This window comes from Aspergillus candidus (genome assembly GCF_002847045.1).
Source record: "Aspergillus candidus strain CBS 102.13 unplaced genomic scaffold BDW47scaffold_11, whole genome shotgun sequence".
In the NCBI taxonomy this organism is placed as follows: Eukaryota; Fungi; Ascomycota; class Eurotiomycetes; order Eurotiales; family Aspergillaceae; genus Aspergillus; species Aspergillus candidus.
Window position 1 is genome coordinate 282,999 of NW_020194016.1, and position 16,882 is coordinate 299,880.

Genomic DNA, 16,882 nt, shown 5'->3' on the forward strand with positions numbered 1-16,882 from the left:
ACATTAGTGAAGATCAGCTATCAACATTAACATATACAGACCTAAGTATATCTCGCTTGTCACTACCCCGCAGCGTCTCCAATTCAATCTTCTATTCTCAAGGACAAGACATATCTTTTCTCCTACAAACCCCCACAGTTGTACACCCCCAGATAGCAGAACATCATAATGAGTGGTAAAACAGCCCTAATCACCGGAGCTGCCAGCGGTATAGGGTCAGTAAAAACCTAAATCTACCACTACTGTCGCTCTTCGTATAATCTCCAGCAAGATGATCAAGACTAACCATTGACCAGCAAAGCAACCGCCCACAAGCTCCATGAACAAGGCATAAACCTCATCCTCACAGACATCAACACCACCGCCCTCACCGAGCTCCAACAAGTCCTAGAGCCAGACACTCCAACAACACCAAAAAACCACATCTATCACCCCCTAGACGTCACCTCCAGCACAGCCTGCACCTCCCTCGCCCAAACAATCTCCTCCTCCCCACTCCCACCCCTTACCTACCTCTTCAACTGCGCTGGCATAAACCCCACCCCGATCCCCATCACAGAAACCACAGACGACTACTTCACCAAACTAGTAGACACCAACCTGCGCGGTACCTACAACGTCACAAGAGCATGCATTCCCCTTCTCCAAGAGAGTTCCTCCGCCTCCATCGTCAACGTCTCCTCCATCTGCGGCACGCAAGGCGCCCCAAACTTCTCCATCTACTGCGCCACCAAATTCGCCATCGTCGGTCTGACAAAGGCCCTCGCACTGGAATTGGGCCCCAAAGGCATTAGGGTTAATGCCGTTGCGCCCAGGTCAACCGATATCCCGACTAACGCGGCGAAGGTGGCTGGTGGGGAAGAAGCACTTGAGCGTGCGAGGGGCCGTATTGCGCTGGGGAGGATTGGGAGGCCGGAGGAGGTTGCTGATGTGGTGGCGTTTTTGTTTTCGGAGGGGAGTAGTTTTGTGAATGGGTGTGTTTTGGAGGTTAATGGGGGGGTGAGGTGATTTTTTTTTTGTATCTGTGTTGGTGTTTGTGGGTGGGTGGAAGCTGATGTAGCTAGTAGTATGAGGGTACATGGACTGACAGCTTCAGGAACTCAATTGGAACCCCTCACTCACGTTCACAGAAACTACGTCAAGATTAACTAGGGTCCTACTTTTAGCGTTGGTAGAAGACAAGACACGGGGTGATGGTCACATGAAAAGCCTTGATATTGTCTATGGTCAATTAAGGACTGAGGTTGACAATCAGATTGCTGGGATACTCTCAATGCGATTACTTCGTACATAACCATCACGCCCATAAATGGTATTAACACAGTAAGACACATAAATCATCAAAAACAAACCGAGCTCAGAAACCGAAATATGGTTACAAGACCCTCATCATCAAAACATCCCCGTCGGCACAGCAGGCCACAAACACAGGTACTGCAAGCGCATACAGAGTCCGACAATGAGTAGATGCAGGATGAGGACAGCTACCTGGAGCCGGAAACTGCGTGTACCCAGATGGACGGCCGCTAGGAGGATCAAAGGGTAGAAGACCCAGGGGTTGACGGCGAGGGGAGTGCATGGTTGGAATGCGGTGGCGACTTTGAGGAGGAAGAATGCTAGGGGCATCATTGGGGAGGAGAGGGTTGATTCGATGTTACTGATTGACCTTGGGAGGAAGGATCTCAGAAATGAGAATCGTCCTGGAGGTGGGGGTAATAGGGGCGGTAGAGGTGGTAGAGGCGTTCCTCTCTCGTTGTCGGGAGCTTCGCGACCTCTCGGCGACTCGCTGGGCGCGGGGGTACTGGAGAATCGGTGTCGGACTACCAAGTCTCGCTCTGGGCTCAATGACATTCGTCTCTGGTCGGTGTCGAGGTCTTCAGAGACAGGAGCCAGATCGGCTGCTTGGGCACTGTGAGAGTTGCGTCGCACGGCAACGGGACTTTGGGAGAACCGTCTTTTCGTGCTTGACGGCCATTGGACGGACGACGCGCCTGGGTCATCCACTGGGTGTATTCTAGAGCTGGAGTGGGCGTCTGAGCCTGAAGAGCTGGCCCGTCGATGGCGGAAACTGTCGTTGCCGTTGGCGCCAGCTTGAAGGCCATTCAACACTTCCTCCGCAGAAGGCCGTCGATCTGGGTCTACCGACAGCAAACGCCCCAGGAAAGTGTAGAGCTGCTCTGGGAGTTCGGGTCTCATCCGTCGGGCATCGTCGAAACCGGTCCACTGGCTGATCTCGTCCCGCAGGCGATCTAGATCTTCTTTCTCTTCGTTGATGATGTCGGCGTTGGTGTATGGCAGCTGGGCAAAACATAAGAAGTAGAGGATCATGCCCAACGAGAAAATGTCCGATTTGAAGGTGAAGTTGCCAAATGGCCCCCCTTGGTATTCCCGTCTCAATACCTCGGGCGCACAGTATGACACTGTCCCAGTGGCTCCGGTCGATCGCCGCATCGCATCCTGCGACTGGACTTCTCCGAAGTCGCTCACTAGAACGCGAATCCCATCCTGTGTTCTGTGTAATAAGCAGTTATTCGGTTTCAGATCCCGGTGGATATAACCGTTCACATGAAGATGTCGGAGACCAGACGTTATGTCGCGAAAAAAGGAATAGATTTCATCGAAATTGAGTCTGCGAGGCCCGCTGAGATCACTCTCAGGCTCCGGTTCACCTTTGGATCGCCTCCTCAATCGATCCTTCAACTGCTGGGCAGTTGTCGAGGTCTGCACGGAACCACAGATGTAGTTATGCAAGTCTCCGGCATTACAGAACTGCTGCAGAATGAACGCACACGGTACGCTGGGTCCAAATGTGCTGATCTTGGCATTCTCAAGCCAGACATGCCGGTATGAAACGAGGTTCTGGTGAGACAGGTGCTGCAGCAATTGCACTTCCTCGAGCACTTTTCTGAGCCATTCGTGGTCGTCTCCGACAGGCACCCGCTTGCAAGCGTAATGTCCGAGGGAAACGCCGTCCAATACATGCTTCACCAGCAGAACCACGCCTTTTCCGCCTTTACCAAGAACCGACTCCTCTACAAAGAACTTTTTGAAGTAATCCTGGGTGAATGCGCCGGACGAGATCCCTTGTGCGGTCGGGACCCCTCTACTCCCGCGCGACGAGCCATCCGCAAGAGCCGGCTGCGCAAAACGTCGACGGGGAGACGGAGGATTCGATCTGTCCGCGGCGGGAAGACTATTGTGAAGCATGCGAAAGTACTCGGGACTGATGAATTCGGGTTGCGCCCCGGGGGTAGCATGGTGGCTCCCCTGTCCGGCATTGCCGTCCCGCAATGGGCGGCGGCAGTAGGGGCAATCGGCTAGCTCGAGATTTGCATCATCATCGTCGGCGGTGTTTCGGAGGACCAGCTGTTGCGAGTCGCGATCTAAGACGACGACGGAATCGTTATGACGCCTATACGGACACAAATTCCACGATAAGGATAAACCCATGACGATTGCTAATAGATCAAAGGGACTAGTGGGAACTCACAGGACTACATCGAGGTTAGATAAGTTATAGGGCACAACTGTCATGCCATCATCCTCCATGATTCAGGGAGAACTGGCACGTTGCCTTGCCAGAATGCGGAGACATGGGAGGCTGAGGTCGGTTTTTGCCAAAGGAGCTTATGAGGTCACAGCAAGGCGGAGAGAAGAAGCTGGGGCGGCCGATGATGAAAGTGAGGCTGGGCGGTGAGCTCCGGCGGTGAGTTGAACCGACCCATAGTAGGCCTAGTTTTAATATATGCAGCTACGACTAGGATGGAAAAAAATATTAAAAAAAAGATTAAAATAAAATAGCTTCATAGGTGGATTGCATTTGCATTTCAGCTTTGTATGTGGGTATCTATTTGACGAGTAATGTGTACAGGACACTAAGCCGCAGGTGTCACCCCCCCAACCATTGGCAAGAAGCAACCCAGGTGGCATGTCCAACATGGGCCGTGAAGCCACGACTAAATGGACACCACGTACGGTGGTGTTCTCGACTCCCCCGGTGCGTCGGAAGCATCATTCCGGGAGCGAAAAGGTTCGCAGCCTGCAGTCTCCAGCCAAATGGCTGAGTGTGAGGCGACGGAAAGTGCGCCTACTGCGGGCAATGGACGCTGGTTGTCGTTCGGGTGTGAGGTTGTTTCCCCAAGAGGTTCCATTCGTTCCTGGATGGAAAATGGTGGATGGAAAAGTGGTGGCCCAAACGCTCAGTCATTCTCCTCTCCACTCTCCACGTCGCTGACCTCGAGGTTGGCAATGGAGTCATCATCACTGTCAAGTCCTCCGAACTCCTCGTCTTCAGAGCCGGCCTTGGCCGAGGTCTGCTCGCTGTTGTCGACCTCTTCCGAGACAGTATCCTCGACCTTACGCTTGCGACGCATCTCGCCGAGTTTACCCTCACGACCTTCGATCTTCTCGCCCTTCTCGGCCGGGTTGAAAGGAGGCGGGGTGAACCAAGGGATCTTGCCGCGAAGGAAATCGTTGATGACACTCTTGGCGACGCCATCCAGATCGGGCTCGGCTCCGCGAAGCAGCTTACCGCCCTTGCGTGCAAGCAAAGTGAGGAACTCAATGGCATCCGCCGGCTCTTTGATGCCGTACGTCCGCTCAAGATGCCTCGGCTGCACCCGCTTGAGGATAGCAGGGATGTACTGCTCAGGGTTCTCAACGTTCTCCACTCGGACAACGCCGCGAAGAAGGATATCTTCCGGCGAGTCGTTGGGGTTGGGCGGAACCACACCCGGGCAGTCGATGAGGTAGATCCTCTTCATGAGGGTGATGTACTGCCAGACCTTGGTCTCGCCAGGGATAGGGGCGACAGTGCACACCTTCTTCTTGCGCAAAGTGTTGATGATAGACGACTTTCCTGAGTTGGGGTAGCCAATGAACCCGACTTGGATCTGCTTCCGGTCGGAATGCAGAGAGGAAAATTGCCGAAGCAACTGGATCAGGGAGCCTTTGCCAAAAGAGTTGGTGATGGAGGCATGGAAGGCAAGCGTAGGACGGTCCTTGGACAGATGTCGTACCCAAGCAGCCTGGCGTCTCGTTAGTCACTATCGCCAGATAGAGCGTGAAAGAAAGAAAGAAAAAAATAAATAAAAAAAACGATTAAAACAATAGAAACAATGTGATGGATGTGCATAGAATGTGTGAAATGTAATTGAGAGCCCTGCTACAAGCTCGCTCGAAGGCGGGACAGGACTCAGCTGAATTACAAGACACAGCGTGACCCATACGACCGGCTTCCAAAACGAAAGCCAGTCAGCCTTGCTTCAAAATGAAGGTCGGCGCGGGTCTGCGTTGATCTACCAAAGCCGTAACAGACATCCTTTCATGGGAAAGAAAAATACGACCCAGGGCCGAAGGAAGGAGCCTTGACTTGACGATGGCACGGAGAGCATCCGTTTGTATGGTGGGGGGTGGGGTAGGGAAAGACAACAAGAAATAAAAAGGGAAACAAGGAACTATAAGAAGGAAGTATGAGACTTACTGCAACACCAGTGGGCACAAGATCACACTTGTTGACCACGAAAATCAAATGCTTGTGAGGAGCCTCCTCTCGGATGTACTTCTCAACGCTTCGACAGCGAGTGCCTTCAGGGTCACGAGCATCGAGGACGTGGATAACCACATCCGACGAATCAATGACCTTGTACAGCTCGTTCCAGATTCGCTTACTCTGTCCCTTGAGGAACACAGACTCGCGTGCGACGGGCGCAGTAGTGAAGTCATCGACAATATGACCCACGTCCGCGTTGACCATGAAACTCCCATCATCATTCTTCTCTTGGTCATGCTTCTCGGCATAGGCTTCCTGGACCTTGGACGTCTCTCCAGCGAGGTCTTCCAAGGACGCAACACCCAGCTTGACACGCTTACGCTGGGCCTTGGGGCCAAACGTATCGTTATACGGAGACGTCTCAATAGCCATCTTCGCCTGATGTTGTTTTAACCCGTTGACCGTCCCAGTGTTATCTCTGATCAAACTCATGGGGAGTTTATTGGTCTTGAGCAGAACCGAGTAAGGATCGGAAGAACGCTCCGCGACCGCTTCACGGAACGACGACAGCGCCTCCTGCGAGATAACTCTGGTATTCCCGAACCATTTACGGTTGGGCTCGATCCGAGCGACGGGGGCATCCCGAGACTGGTACGAAGCAGCCTTGGTAATGTTTCCTTCAGAATCACGCTGGGCCTTGCCCTCCTTGAACATGTTCAAGGTCTTGACCTTCTTGGCATCCCTAACAGACAATCAGTGGCCATAACACCTCAAAATAAGACAGTAAACCATACCGGTAAAAGTTTTCACCCTTGACCGTGACATTGGCCATGCCATCTCCAGTCTTCCCCTGCCGGTCTTTCCGGGACCTTTCTTTCTTTCCCGTACCCATGATGAACAGTACTTCTTAAAGACCGATCAAATCAATTAAGAAGACCCAAAAATAAAAGAGTGGGTGTGAAAAAAGAGAGAGTTGGCAAAGCGCAAGTAGAGGAAGAGAGAAGAAGTGAAGAAAAAGTGAGCGGCAGATTATTTTTTTTTTCTGCGGGCGCCAAGCCAAGCCGAGCACGGACCAGCAGCGACAAAATCCACGCTTGCGATCTTTTCCCGACTCCCTCCAGTACTGCGAGTGTCTCTATCTGCTAGGCCGTGTTTTGCTTGATTGTTGCCACGGTTGGGGTCAGTCACTGTTGAGGTCTTTCTTTCTTTCTTTCTTTGCTGAATATATTCCGAATCAATTATATCTCCATCAGAAGCCACAGGCTTCACGCGTCAACATGTCCTTCCTCCGCAACTGCCGCACTGCCACGACGCAAGTCCGAGGGTTCACTTCGTCTACCACTCGTCGAGTCGGCCCTGAATCTCCCAATTACATTGAAGTCCCTCGCTCCCTCCAGCCGGACCTGCCCTCGAAGCGCCGTGTCAAGGGTACCCTACCCGTCCCCCGCGACCTCTTCCCGGCTCGCCGCGCGGACAAGCCCACCGAGGCGTACCTCGCCGCCGTGACCCCGGCTCAAACGAAAGAAACCAAGATCGATCCGAATGATCCCCACGCCGACTTCCTCCAGTGGCGGAGACAATTGGCCGAGGAGCGGAGGCAGAACCTGCGCGAAGGTCTGCAGGAGCTGTACAGCCGGAAGCAGAAGACGACCGATCAGATGGTCCGGAAGAGCGCCGAGAAGCAGCAACGACGAGCTCACATCTTCCAGCAGCCCGAGCGGGAGGACGAGCGACTCACCCGTCAGTCGGTGACGCAGGACATGCTGCCCCGGAAGGAGACGGTGCTGCCGGACCCGACGCGCGAGGCGCGACTCGCGAAGTCGGCAGAGCGACACGAGTACAAGAAGGCCCTGAAGGAATTCGAGCGGTTGAACTCGGTACAAGATCTTTACATGGGTGCTAGAAACTTCATCACCACGGAGGCGCAGCTGGCCGCTGAGATCGATCGGATCTTCCCCGAGGGCGAGAACGAAGCCTGGCGCAATGACCACCAGCAGGGCCAGAACGTCTGGAACTTGGGCGTGCCCCCGACCGTGCAGAGCCTTGCCACGGAGTCTCGGAAGGGCGAGGCTTCTCGCTGGGAGCTCATCCAGGGCAGAGTCAAGAAGCTTGGAGAGCAGGTCACCGGTGGCAAGCTGTGAGCTGTATTGGACCACTGTATATTATCAACTTTTCCTTTTATTTTTCTCTACTGTCAAAGCAATCATATGAGCTTGTACTTTTGGATCTGTGTATACCTAGCCTTATCAATGTAAGGGCATCATCTTACAGGTTTCAGGTGACCACTATGCGACATACGATAAGAGGTATATAAAGAGGATGAAGTAGAAGAAATATGTATTATCGAGGTATATGCCTCGGTTGAATTCTAGATGTCGGGGGTGAAACGTAACCACTTCTCCATTGCCTCCTTGTCACACCGTCCATAAGTACTCAAATCGAGTCCAATACGTCCGGTGAATGACACGTAAGCGAGAAGCAGTCAGAGAGCCCTCGTGAGATCAATCTTGGAATCTTGAGCATGGTTATACCACTGATTTGGTATAACCACTTGCCATATACTCAATATACATGGCAATGAAAGTTCCGGGCTTCATATATAAAGCAATTCTACGGCAGAAGGACAAGGTCAAACGAAAATAGGGTATATCTCTGTTTTTGTATATACTTCTCTCACCTACCCAGCAACTATTTCATCCGCGCAGCTCTGAATTTACTCACGCGCTTAGGAGCATCTTCAGTCTCGATTGGGACCGTTTCGGGCTCTTCCAAAAAGCCGCCGTTTTGCTGGATCATTCGGTTGCGCATGCGGTAGAATTCGCTGGCTATCTCCCGCTGGTGCAGCTGGTCGTCGAGCTCATCAGGTTCCGGGGCCACGGCATTGGCGGAAGGCTCGTGCTCGGTGAGCTTGTCGGCCATGATCTTGCCCTTGGGGCCGCGGGTGGGTGGCTCCTCGTCGATGTCTTGGATCGGTTGGGAGAAAGGCTTTGGTTCGGATGGTTTAGCAGGAAACAATGGTGGTGGTGCGGGTGCGCCTGAACTGAGTTGTGGTCCGGGATTGACCGGGCGAGAGCTTTCAGTCATGGCAGCTGTATTGCCTGCGGTTGCGCTCCGGTTCTTGAAGCGCGAGACTTTCTTCGGTGCACTGTTCGTCGGGGGAGCCTTTTCGGCCGGCTTTGCGCGCTCGATGACAGAGTCCAATACGGCCGGCACGGTAGACTCCTTGGTCGGGGTGATCTTCTTTTCTGGGGCCGGCGACTTGGGAGCCGGGGCGATGTCAAGGTCGTCCGCAAAAGCCACCTTCTTTTTCGGTTTCTTCTCCTTGACCGTCTCCGCCACTGGAGCGGGCTCGACCTTGACCGCGACCGGCTGCTCCAGTTCGGTTTGCACCTGCTCGGGAAGAGATCCGGTGTTTTTGCCCATATTCCACATGCCTCGAGCATTCAGCTTTGCCTCCAGGTCGCGCATCTGCTGGTGGTAGTCCTCATCCAGGACACGCCCGGTTGTCCGACCGTGTTCGTCTTCTTCTTCGTCGTCATCGTCGTCATCGTAAGCCAGGGCATCATAATCATCGTCAAGAGTGACGTCGCTCCCATCTTCATCCATTTCAAGTTCAGCAACTACAGCGCCAACCTCATCCAAGCTGTATCGTATCATTTCGCGTCGTAGCTCGGCATCTTCCGGCGACTCATCCACGTCCGTAATGGGAACCTCCCGGTCGTCAGAAGTTGTTGATTCCGACGCAGCCGATGTGTTATTCTCATGCGTAGATTCAACATCGTGGGTAGGTGGTCGGATATCCGTTTGTTTTTCTTCGTGTTCCACTTCCTCACTGGCCTCAGGCTCCGACGTGACTTGTTGCGAACGCCCGACCTCTGTATCCGACTGGGGAGCACTCGGTATGTCCTTCACACCAGCCTTTTTCAACACGTCCAAAAGATCATTTGCCTCACTTCCTGGTCGGGACGTCTTGCTCGAGACCACATTCCCCTCCTCGTCAAGTTCTTCAAAAATCTCCGTCATGGGAAAGTCCGCCGTGGGTTCCGCGGGTAGCTGCTCGATCGAGTCAAGCGTCTGCAGCTCGTTCTCTGCATCGCGTAGCCTGCGCTCCATGACCGACACGTTCTGCCTCACATAGTCGATGCGTCGCGATAGGAGATCAACCACTTGCTGTCTGGTCCGAGTGACGCCCTTGTCGTCTCCCAGGATCACTTTGACTTCTTTTTCGTTGACCTGTGTTCCACCCATGTCCCGTCCCACTTGGAGAAAGTCGTCCGTCGTGGCATCATCTTCCAGGCTGCCAATTTCCTCCCTCAACACATCATATTCCGCCTCCCATGTGCGCCAGTGGTAGAGCGATTCTTGGAGTTTCGAGATGTTGCCTTCAAGCTGCTGGCGCTGGCGCTCTAGATCGTTCAAGCTGCGGTCTGAAAGTTCCATAGTAAAAAATGACAAGATCCTCTATCAAAATATATGAATGTAGAAGATTATTAAACCAGATAAAAGAGCGTGGGTGAACTGAGAAGAATGCAAAAAGTTATAGACGGCAAAGAATGTCAAAAAAAAGATGAGTTCCGCATGGCGGAACACCACCGGTCCTTCTGATTGGCAGACGGGCGGATCGATTATCAAACCATCCCGCATACCTGAGGCTCTCATTGAACTTCCTTCCAGGCAGTTCTCTTGATCAGCTTCATTGTTCAATCCTTTACCTCGCCCCCTCGTTGTCTCGTTCAGCTCGCACCATGGCGCCTCCTCGTGCCTCGATGGCCCATCGCGGGGATGATGACGGTATGTTTTTTTGCGCCCGGTAAAGGTAGCACGTACTAACAGTGTCTTTCTAAGAGGTCTGCCCTGTCTGCAAGTCATCGCGATACTTGAACCCCGATATGGAGTTCCTCATCAACCCCGAATGCTACCACAAGATGTGCGAGTCTTGTGTCGACCGAATATTCTCGTCCGGTCCGGCGAACTGTCCCGTCGCGGGATGTCACAAGACCCTGAGGAAGAACCGGTTTCGCAAGCAGACCTTTGAGGACATCAACGTGGAGAGGGAGGTAGATATCCGGCGCAGGGTCATGCAGATGTATGTTGAGACTCTTTTGGCGGGGTGGAAGGGGGCGGAGAGCTAACAGAGACGTGCAGCCTCAACCGTCGCGAAGAGGAGTTCGACTCGAAGCGCGCCTACGATGACTTCCTGGAACAGCGAGAAGAGATCATCGCCAATCTCGTCTACGGCACCGACGTCGCCAAAACGGAAGCCAACCTCCAGCAATACGCATCCAGCAACGTGCGCTCTATCCGGGCCAACCAAGCGCTCGAGGAGAAAGAGGCTTCTTCGTTCCAGGAACAGCAAACCCAGGAACAAGAACTGGCCCGCATCCGCCGACAGGCCGCCAAGATGGAATACGAGAACGAACGAAAGGAGCTCATCGCAGGCCGAGAAGACGTACTCAGCCGTCTTGCGTCTGGACGCCCCGCAGATGCGGCGGCTATCGCGCGCGAAGGCCAGAAGGTGCTGCTCAAGAAGTCCTCCGCTCGACGGAGCGAGGAAGAGCGCATCCGGCAGAAACAGGCTGCGCTGCGGAACTCAGATGCGAAGAGGTCCGGGCATCCAGCAGCCAGTGCTGCGGGTCAGGACGACGGTGGCTTCATCAAGGGTCTCAAACGGATCAAGACCCCCGAGCCCGAGAAACCCTACGATCCGTTTGGCGGGCTGGTTCCCGGCAAACGAGACTACTTTACTCAGAGCGAGACTTATCCCTCCAGCTACCTGGAGCCGATCCGGCACAATGCCCAGATGCAGGCCGGAGGTTTCGATCTGCGGGAGTATTACTCGCGGACACTACTCGAGGCGTTTGCCGGTCTAGGCTGCTTTATCGATGAGGAGGTTTCCGAACGAGATTCGGCCGCTCCTCTAGGCGCCGGATAGCCTGTGTCCACGACCGGACAGTCGTGAGGCCCATTATATAACATACAACCATTGTAGACTGTCTTGGAGCTCGGAAATTTTGGCTAACCATTTTCAACGAGCTCACCATCAATCAGCATTTCAGCGGGTGCATAGCGAGGGCGTTTATCATTCATTCATTTATCATCCATAAGCTGTGTTTATTTTCCGGTTCTCAATCAAAACAGAGCACAAAAAAGAAATCCAAATCTTAGACCTCTTCTTTTCCTCCCAAATCCAATCATCTCGATTTGCATCTGCCTATAAGCCTCCTTCCACGTCATCAGTTCAGACAGATCGCGGATCTTCAAGAATCTGACTGATGAGATGGCTGGAGATGGTGAGCCTAAGCTGACTGGGGGCTCGATTGTATGACGCGTTCACAGACGGCACGGATATCCCATCTCGGGTGCCGTGTCCCGTTGAGGTATCGAGTAACATTAATAGCAATTACTGAAATGGGGACTGGGTGGCCTGATATCTATACTCATTGACAATTGCAGTTGTCATCGGTATATGAAATACTGTGGACGCGTAGGTGTGTCTCGGGTGTCCTGGTGTATATTCAATGCACATCCGTTGGTGCTATAAATATATATAGAACACTATTTTTGTTAAAGTACGTGATATTTTACATCAACATCGAAAGATTTACTTTGATACAATAGACACATCTAGTAATATCTTAAGCTCTAATCAATAATTTACAGTAAAAACAACCAAGTATAGCCCCGTCCCAGACGCGGGGCGAAATATCGCCGACATGCGAATGCAAAGACACAGGGACCTCCCCAACTCCTAATATTAGAATATATCAAGATCGTACATTCTTACCCCAGCAAGGATCTGAATCCGCAGAAGAAGGAAAGAAGATCGCATATGGAAAAGACCTTACAGGATGTGAGATACTATTTTAGATGTCGTCTGTTTACACTCCTCGCTCCTTTACTATGTGACTCCTGTATGGGTGTGAGACATGCAGATATTTGGACTTTTTTTGGTTACTGTTTGAGAAAGATCTGAGGGTGGATAGAACGACTGGAGATACAAAGAGTTGGAAAGATAGAAAATTCAATATAAAAAAAAAGAAAAACAAAAAGGCAATAGAGAAGTAACATCGGCATAGTACTCCGTAGATAGTGGTAGCAACGTCAGCGGCATAGAAGCAGCTCATGGTTATGGTTCCTTGGTGAAGTCCCCGAGTACGGGCTTCAATTCCAAGTATAGTCCTTGGTACTCGTACTCGTACCCACGTAGATGTAGCACAATAAACAAGGCTCAGGCTGACTTTGGCCTTCCTTCCAAGGCAGGGAAAATATCATAGTATAAAATATTTGGATACGGTCTGGGCTCCGTATAAGGCTGCCGTAATTGTGGAATACTCATTAGTATACTAAATATATACCAAGGAAAAGAGAATTTCTCGCCGCGAGTTACCTGAGGTGGCAACTGCATTACATGTTCTTGATTCTTCCACGGCAAAGGTGTTCATGCCTCTTGGATCATTGGATTGGATCCTCGTAAGGCATCACAGTTGGAACAGGTGTTTTGCGGGGACTGTGTCAATCATGACCTTGAGTTCGATTGAATTCCATCCAACTCAATCCGATTCAATCCAATTCAATCTTCCACTCAAAATCGCCACTAACACTGACAAGCGAGTCAAATTCTAAAAATCCGAGGGATCGGCTGGTTTGGATTATTTCGTAGATGTCACCGTGGGCTAGGACATCCAATGGCACTGCTTTTGACCGGATGAGCGTTTCAGGTGCTGAAAAATTATGGAGTGTAGTCGTTTCTGGTTCACTTTTCTTCTTTCTTCTTTCTTCTCCCCCTTCCATTCTGGGGGTGTAAGTATCATGGGGCATGTCTTGGCCTCTTGGGTCTCCATACTACAGTGTGAACGCACATAAAAATCCGAAGATCGAAATCTTCGATGAAAAAAAAGGTGGGGAAGGTGACCTGTGGTTGTTCCACGAAAGGGAGGGGGAAAAAGTGAGGGACGATGTGGACCAAATCTGGATCATGGCCATCCACATTCCACAAACACCACCCACGGAGGTTTGGGGGTCAACAGAGCAGGTACAGCGTCGGAGATGTAAGTTGCAGGCAGGACAGATGTACCTAAAACGCATACGTATGCATGCAGGCGGGCAAAAGTTGACTGAGGGGAGACGGAACTGGTAGTCATCCCCGTCTGGCTCCCTGTTTTATTCGTTTTTCCTTGTTTTCTTTCCAAACTACCTTTGATTAATTAGTTTTCGTGTTTGCCTGTTTCTATATCTGTATTCTTTGTCCATGGGTGAGAACGAGGGTGTCCACTGCCTCCGATTGAACCAGGCACCGTTACCCCTCTTGTCGACATAGCCAGTGAATCGACCGGTATGGTTGGAATGGAGATAGCAAATGTGGGCACTTGATCTGTCAGATGGATGGGAATAATGAAAATTTGCCTTCTGTAGCCTGTCAGTACATCGGCGCAGGGAAAAAGCTCGGAGATATTAAGAAAATATGACGTGGCGGCTGGAGACGATCGCAGTGGATATCTCACATGGAAAGAAGACGAATGGATGATGGTTGCACATCGCTATTCCGATGATCGAATCCCACCATCACTTTAATCTAATAACTCTGAACATCCAAAGGATACCGATTGGATTCATCTGGAGCAAGGAAGAGGAACATCTACAAATCAACAAGAGGCATAAAAATAACAAGTAGTGTGGTTGGCCCGTGACTTCCCCCGTGACCCCACCTGACCCAGAGCATCAACGTCCGACTTCTGCGACTTACTTGACAATTACTCAACTCTTCCTTGGGGATATTTGTCCCACCCACACATTTGGGAAATTACCATCCAACATCCCCACTACAGTATACTAGTCCGAGTCCCATCCTCCTCTTTCGTCATGAGTCCAACTCGATGGATGGATGGATGAATCTGACGGATGGATAGTGTCGGCTTCAATGCCAATTCGGCAGTTATGATGATCATGCAAGGCACACCGAATCCGAGACCTTGATACTCGGACACTTGTTGATGTCTTATGTTTGGGTCCATGGGTGGATGAAGTGATTCGATCTGCTCTCGATCCTTTCTCCCCAGCCTCCACACTTGCGTCCTCCCTGTGCGCATGTATTATCAAGTAGCCGATGTCGACCATCGATGGTCCCATCTCATATCTCGGGTGTCGGCTTGAGCCCAACCGGTGTACTCCGTACCTTTGTACACTGTGTACGTCAGGGGAGGTCAAAATAGAACACTCGGAGCCATGGCTCTCTCGGTTCCTTCGGAGCGCCAGATCCCGAGTAGCATTGGCTCAACCAACAGTGGGCGTGTAAAGTACCATGGATGACTCTTCATATTGCCACTGGAATACCTGTTGACCGCCTGGAAACCATGCAATCGGGGCTGTTGACCAAGACATGGCTTACGGGCGATCCAGCAAGCCACCCGGTGGATCCCGGATCCACCGCGAGTTGATGCCCTGCTTTGCCTTGGCCATTGAGATGTCGTCTATCCTGGAGCCTGAGAAAACATCCATATTGTTCCCTCTCATGGGGCAGGCTCCTCCTCCGGCCCCCACATACACAATGCCCATTGATGCATGACGTCTACTCCCTCACTGCCTCACAACCCCGATGCTTCCAGGCCCCGGCTTCTTCGGACGGAGGACGCCTTGTTGATTATTTGTGCTGTTGACAGGGTAATTCTCCACCGGGTCGTCCATGGTCAACCGTACCCATCTGCATTGCAACTGGCTGCAGCGTGTTTCTATTTTTTTTTATCTTTTGTTCAAAATCTGTTTTTCTTTTTTCGTTTTTCTTTTTTTACGATCTGGAGGTGTGCTGCATGTTACCGTGCCCGGCTTGCCGGTCAACAAGCCATGACGCTCTCACTCGCGTATCCACCGTGGTTCATAAATACTGAACCTCCCTCGCTCATTCCCGATTGATCTGTCCTTCACCCGTCAATCTATCACTAACCCAGCCCTATTCTCCTGGGAAATTCATACATTCGTTTAGTTGTTGGTGCTTACGCTCGCCTATTCGAGCATGAAGAACTTCGCGAACATCGCGGCGTTCGCGGCCGGGGCTCACGCCCTGGTTGGCAGAGACAACACATGCTGCTTCCATATGTCCGCCAAGGGTGGTGCTTCGGGCTCCATTGGCCAGCTCGATGATGGCCAGAACCGTATCGGCGGTGGCCTGTCCGAGGCCCAATTCTGCATCGACGCCAACGGCGGTATCGTCGACGCCAACGGACGCGGTTGTATCGTCACCGGTGCCACGACCCAATTCCAATGCGACCTCAACAAGTCGCCCACGCCGGGCTTCTCGATCAACTCCCAGGGTCAGCTCACCTACGAAAACAGCGAGGCGTTCGTTGCCTGCGAGACTGGCATGAACGGTGGTCTGAACCTCTACACCACCGAGAGTGAAGATGTGACCATGTGCCAGGACATCGTGTTGATGGCCGACACTTGCTCTGGCACTGGTGCTGGCTTGGGTGTCGGTGCCGGCGGAGGCTCCAGCTCTGCCGGTCCTTCGGGCCCGGCCACTAGCTCCGTTTCTCTTGTGCCTGGCGGTGGTGCCGGCGGTGGTGCTTCTACCCCTTCGGTTCCCGGCGGTGGTGCTACTTCGGCTCCCAACGTTCCCGGCGGTGGTGCTGGCGGCGGTGCTGGCGGTGGTGCTTCCACTCCTTCGGTTCCTGGCGCCGGTGCTACCTCGGCTCCCAATGTCCCCGGTGGTGGTGCTGGCGGCGGCGCCGGCGGTGGTGCTTCCACCCCCTCGGTTCCCCAAGTGCCCGGCGGCGGCGCCACGTCGGCTCCCCACGTTCCTGGCGGTGGTGCTGGCGGCGGTGCTGGCGGTGGTGCTTCCACCCCCTCGGTTCCCCAAGTGCCCGGCGGCGGCGCCACTTCGGCTCCCCACGTTCCTGGCGGCGGTGCTGGCGGTGGTGCTTCCACCCCTTCGGTTCCTGGCGCCGGTGCTACTTCGGCTCCCAACGTTCCCGGCGGTGGTGCCGGCGGCGGTGCTGGATCTTCGGTTACACTTCAAACAACCTTGACCACGACTTATTGCCCCGAGACTGCCACCGAAACTCCCGGCGTTCCCGGCGTTCCCGGCCAGCCTGGTGTGACTGGTACTCCTGGCGTCCCCGGCACCCCCGGCGTCCCTGGCACCCCTGGCGTTCCTGGCACTCCTGGTGTTCCCGGCACTCCTGGTCAACCTGGTACCACTGGCACTCCTGGTGTCCCTGGCACCCCCGGCACCCCTGGCCAGCCTGGTACCCCCGGTACTCCTGGTCAGCCTGGCACCCCTGGCCAGCCTGGTACTCCCGGTCAACCTGGCACTTCTGGTACCCCCGGTCAGCCCGGTACCCCTGGCACCCCTGGCACCCCTGGTACTCCCGGTCAGCCTGGCACTTCCGGCACTCCTGG

The 16,882-nt window shown here is 53.0% G+C and overlaps 7 protein-coding genes across 7 annotated transcripts in view; 4 read left to right on the plus strand and 3 right to left on the minus strand.

Annotated features, from left to right (window-relative positions):
* Nucleotides 1-168: 168 nt before the first annotated feature.
* On the plus strand, nucleotides 169-1,008 carry BDW47DRAFT_124159 (SDR family NAD(P)-dependent oxidoreductase; the record flags this gene model as incomplete). Its single annotated transcript, XM_024816199.1, has 2 exons — nucleotides 169-215; nucleotides 297-1,008. The coding sequence occupies 2 exons, from the start codon at nucleotides 169-171 to the stop codon at nucleotides 1,006-1,008; spliced, it is 759 nt and encodes a 252-aa protein (XP_024673846.1).
* A 222-nt stretch (nucleotides 1,009-1,230) lies between these two features.
* BDW47DRAFT_8422 (protein kinase IKS1) lies at nucleotides 1,231-3,617 on the minus strand. Its single transcript, XM_024820010.1, has 2 exons — nucleotides 3,491-3,617; nucleotides 1,231-3,412 (listed from the first exon to the last, which is right to left on the minus strand). Exons 1-2 carry the CDS (start codon nucleotides 3,547-3,549, stop codon nucleotides 1,393-1,395), a joined length of 2,079 nt encoding a protein of 692 aa, XP_024673847.1. The 5' UTR covers nucleotides 3,550-3,617; the 3' UTR covers nucleotides 1,231-1,392.
* Nucleotides 3,618-4,069: 452 nt separating this feature from the next.
* On the minus strand, nucleotides 4,070-6,485 carry BDW47DRAFT_8434 (putative GTPase NOG2). The gene is made up of 3 exons (XM_024820011.1): nucleotides 6,286-6,485; nucleotides 5,483-6,233; nucleotides 4,070-5,027 (listed from the first exon to the last, which is right to left on the minus strand). Exons 1-3 carry the CDS (start codon nucleotides 6,381-6,383, stop codon nucleotides 4,200-4,202), a joined length of 1,677 nt encoding a protein of 558 aa, XP_024673848.1. The 5' UTR covers nucleotides 6,384-6,485; the 3' UTR covers nucleotides 4,070-4,199.
* Nucleotides 6,486-6,623: 138 nt separating this feature from the next.
* BDW47DRAFT_102503 (uncharacterized protein) lies at nucleotides 6,624-7,746 on the plus strand. Its single transcript, XM_024811882.1, has one exon. It carries the CDS (start codon nucleotides 6,769-6,771, stop codon nucleotides 7,630-7,632), a length of 864 nt encoding a protein of 287 aa, XP_024673849.1. The 5' UTR covers nucleotides 6,624-6,768; the 3' UTR covers nucleotides 7,633-7,746.
* Nucleotides 7,747-8,077: 331 nt separating this feature from the next.
* On the minus strand, nucleotides 8,078-10,014 carry BDW47DRAFT_8438 (prefoldin-like protein). Its single transcript, XM_024820012.1, has one exon. It carries the CDS (start codon nucleotides 9,929-9,931, stop codon nucleotides 8,180-8,182), a length of 1,752 nt encoding a protein of 583 aa, XP_024673850.1. The 5' UTR covers nucleotides 9,932-10,014; the 3' UTR covers nucleotides 8,078-8,179.
* Nucleotides 10,015-10,189: 175 nt separating this feature from the next.
* Nucleotides 10,190-11,627, plus strand: BDW47DRAFT_102505 (TFIIH/NER complex subunit TFB3). Its single transcript, XM_024811883.1, has 3 exons — nucleotides 10,190-10,282; nucleotides 10,337-10,577; nucleotides 10,637-11,627. Exons 1-3 carry the CDS (start codon nucleotides 10,237-10,239, stop codon nucleotides 11,421-11,423), a joined length of 1,074 nt encoding a protein of 357 aa, XP_024673851.1. The 5' UTR covers nucleotides 10,190-10,236; the 3' UTR covers nucleotides 11,424-11,627.
* Nucleotides 11,628-15,275: 3,648 nt separating this feature from the next.
* The window catches only part of BDW47DRAFT_8459 (uncharacterized protein), a 2,343-nt gene continuing 736 nt past the window's right edge, over nucleotides 15,276-16,882 (plus strand). Inside the window, exon 1 of the mRNA XM_024820018.1 lies at nucleotides 15,276-16,737. Coding sequence (XP_024673852.1) covers nucleotides 15,498-16,737 — 1,240 coding nt within the window. The 5' untranslated portion in view covers nucleotides 15,276-15,497. The remainder of the gene's footprint in view (nucleotides 16,738-16,882) is intronic.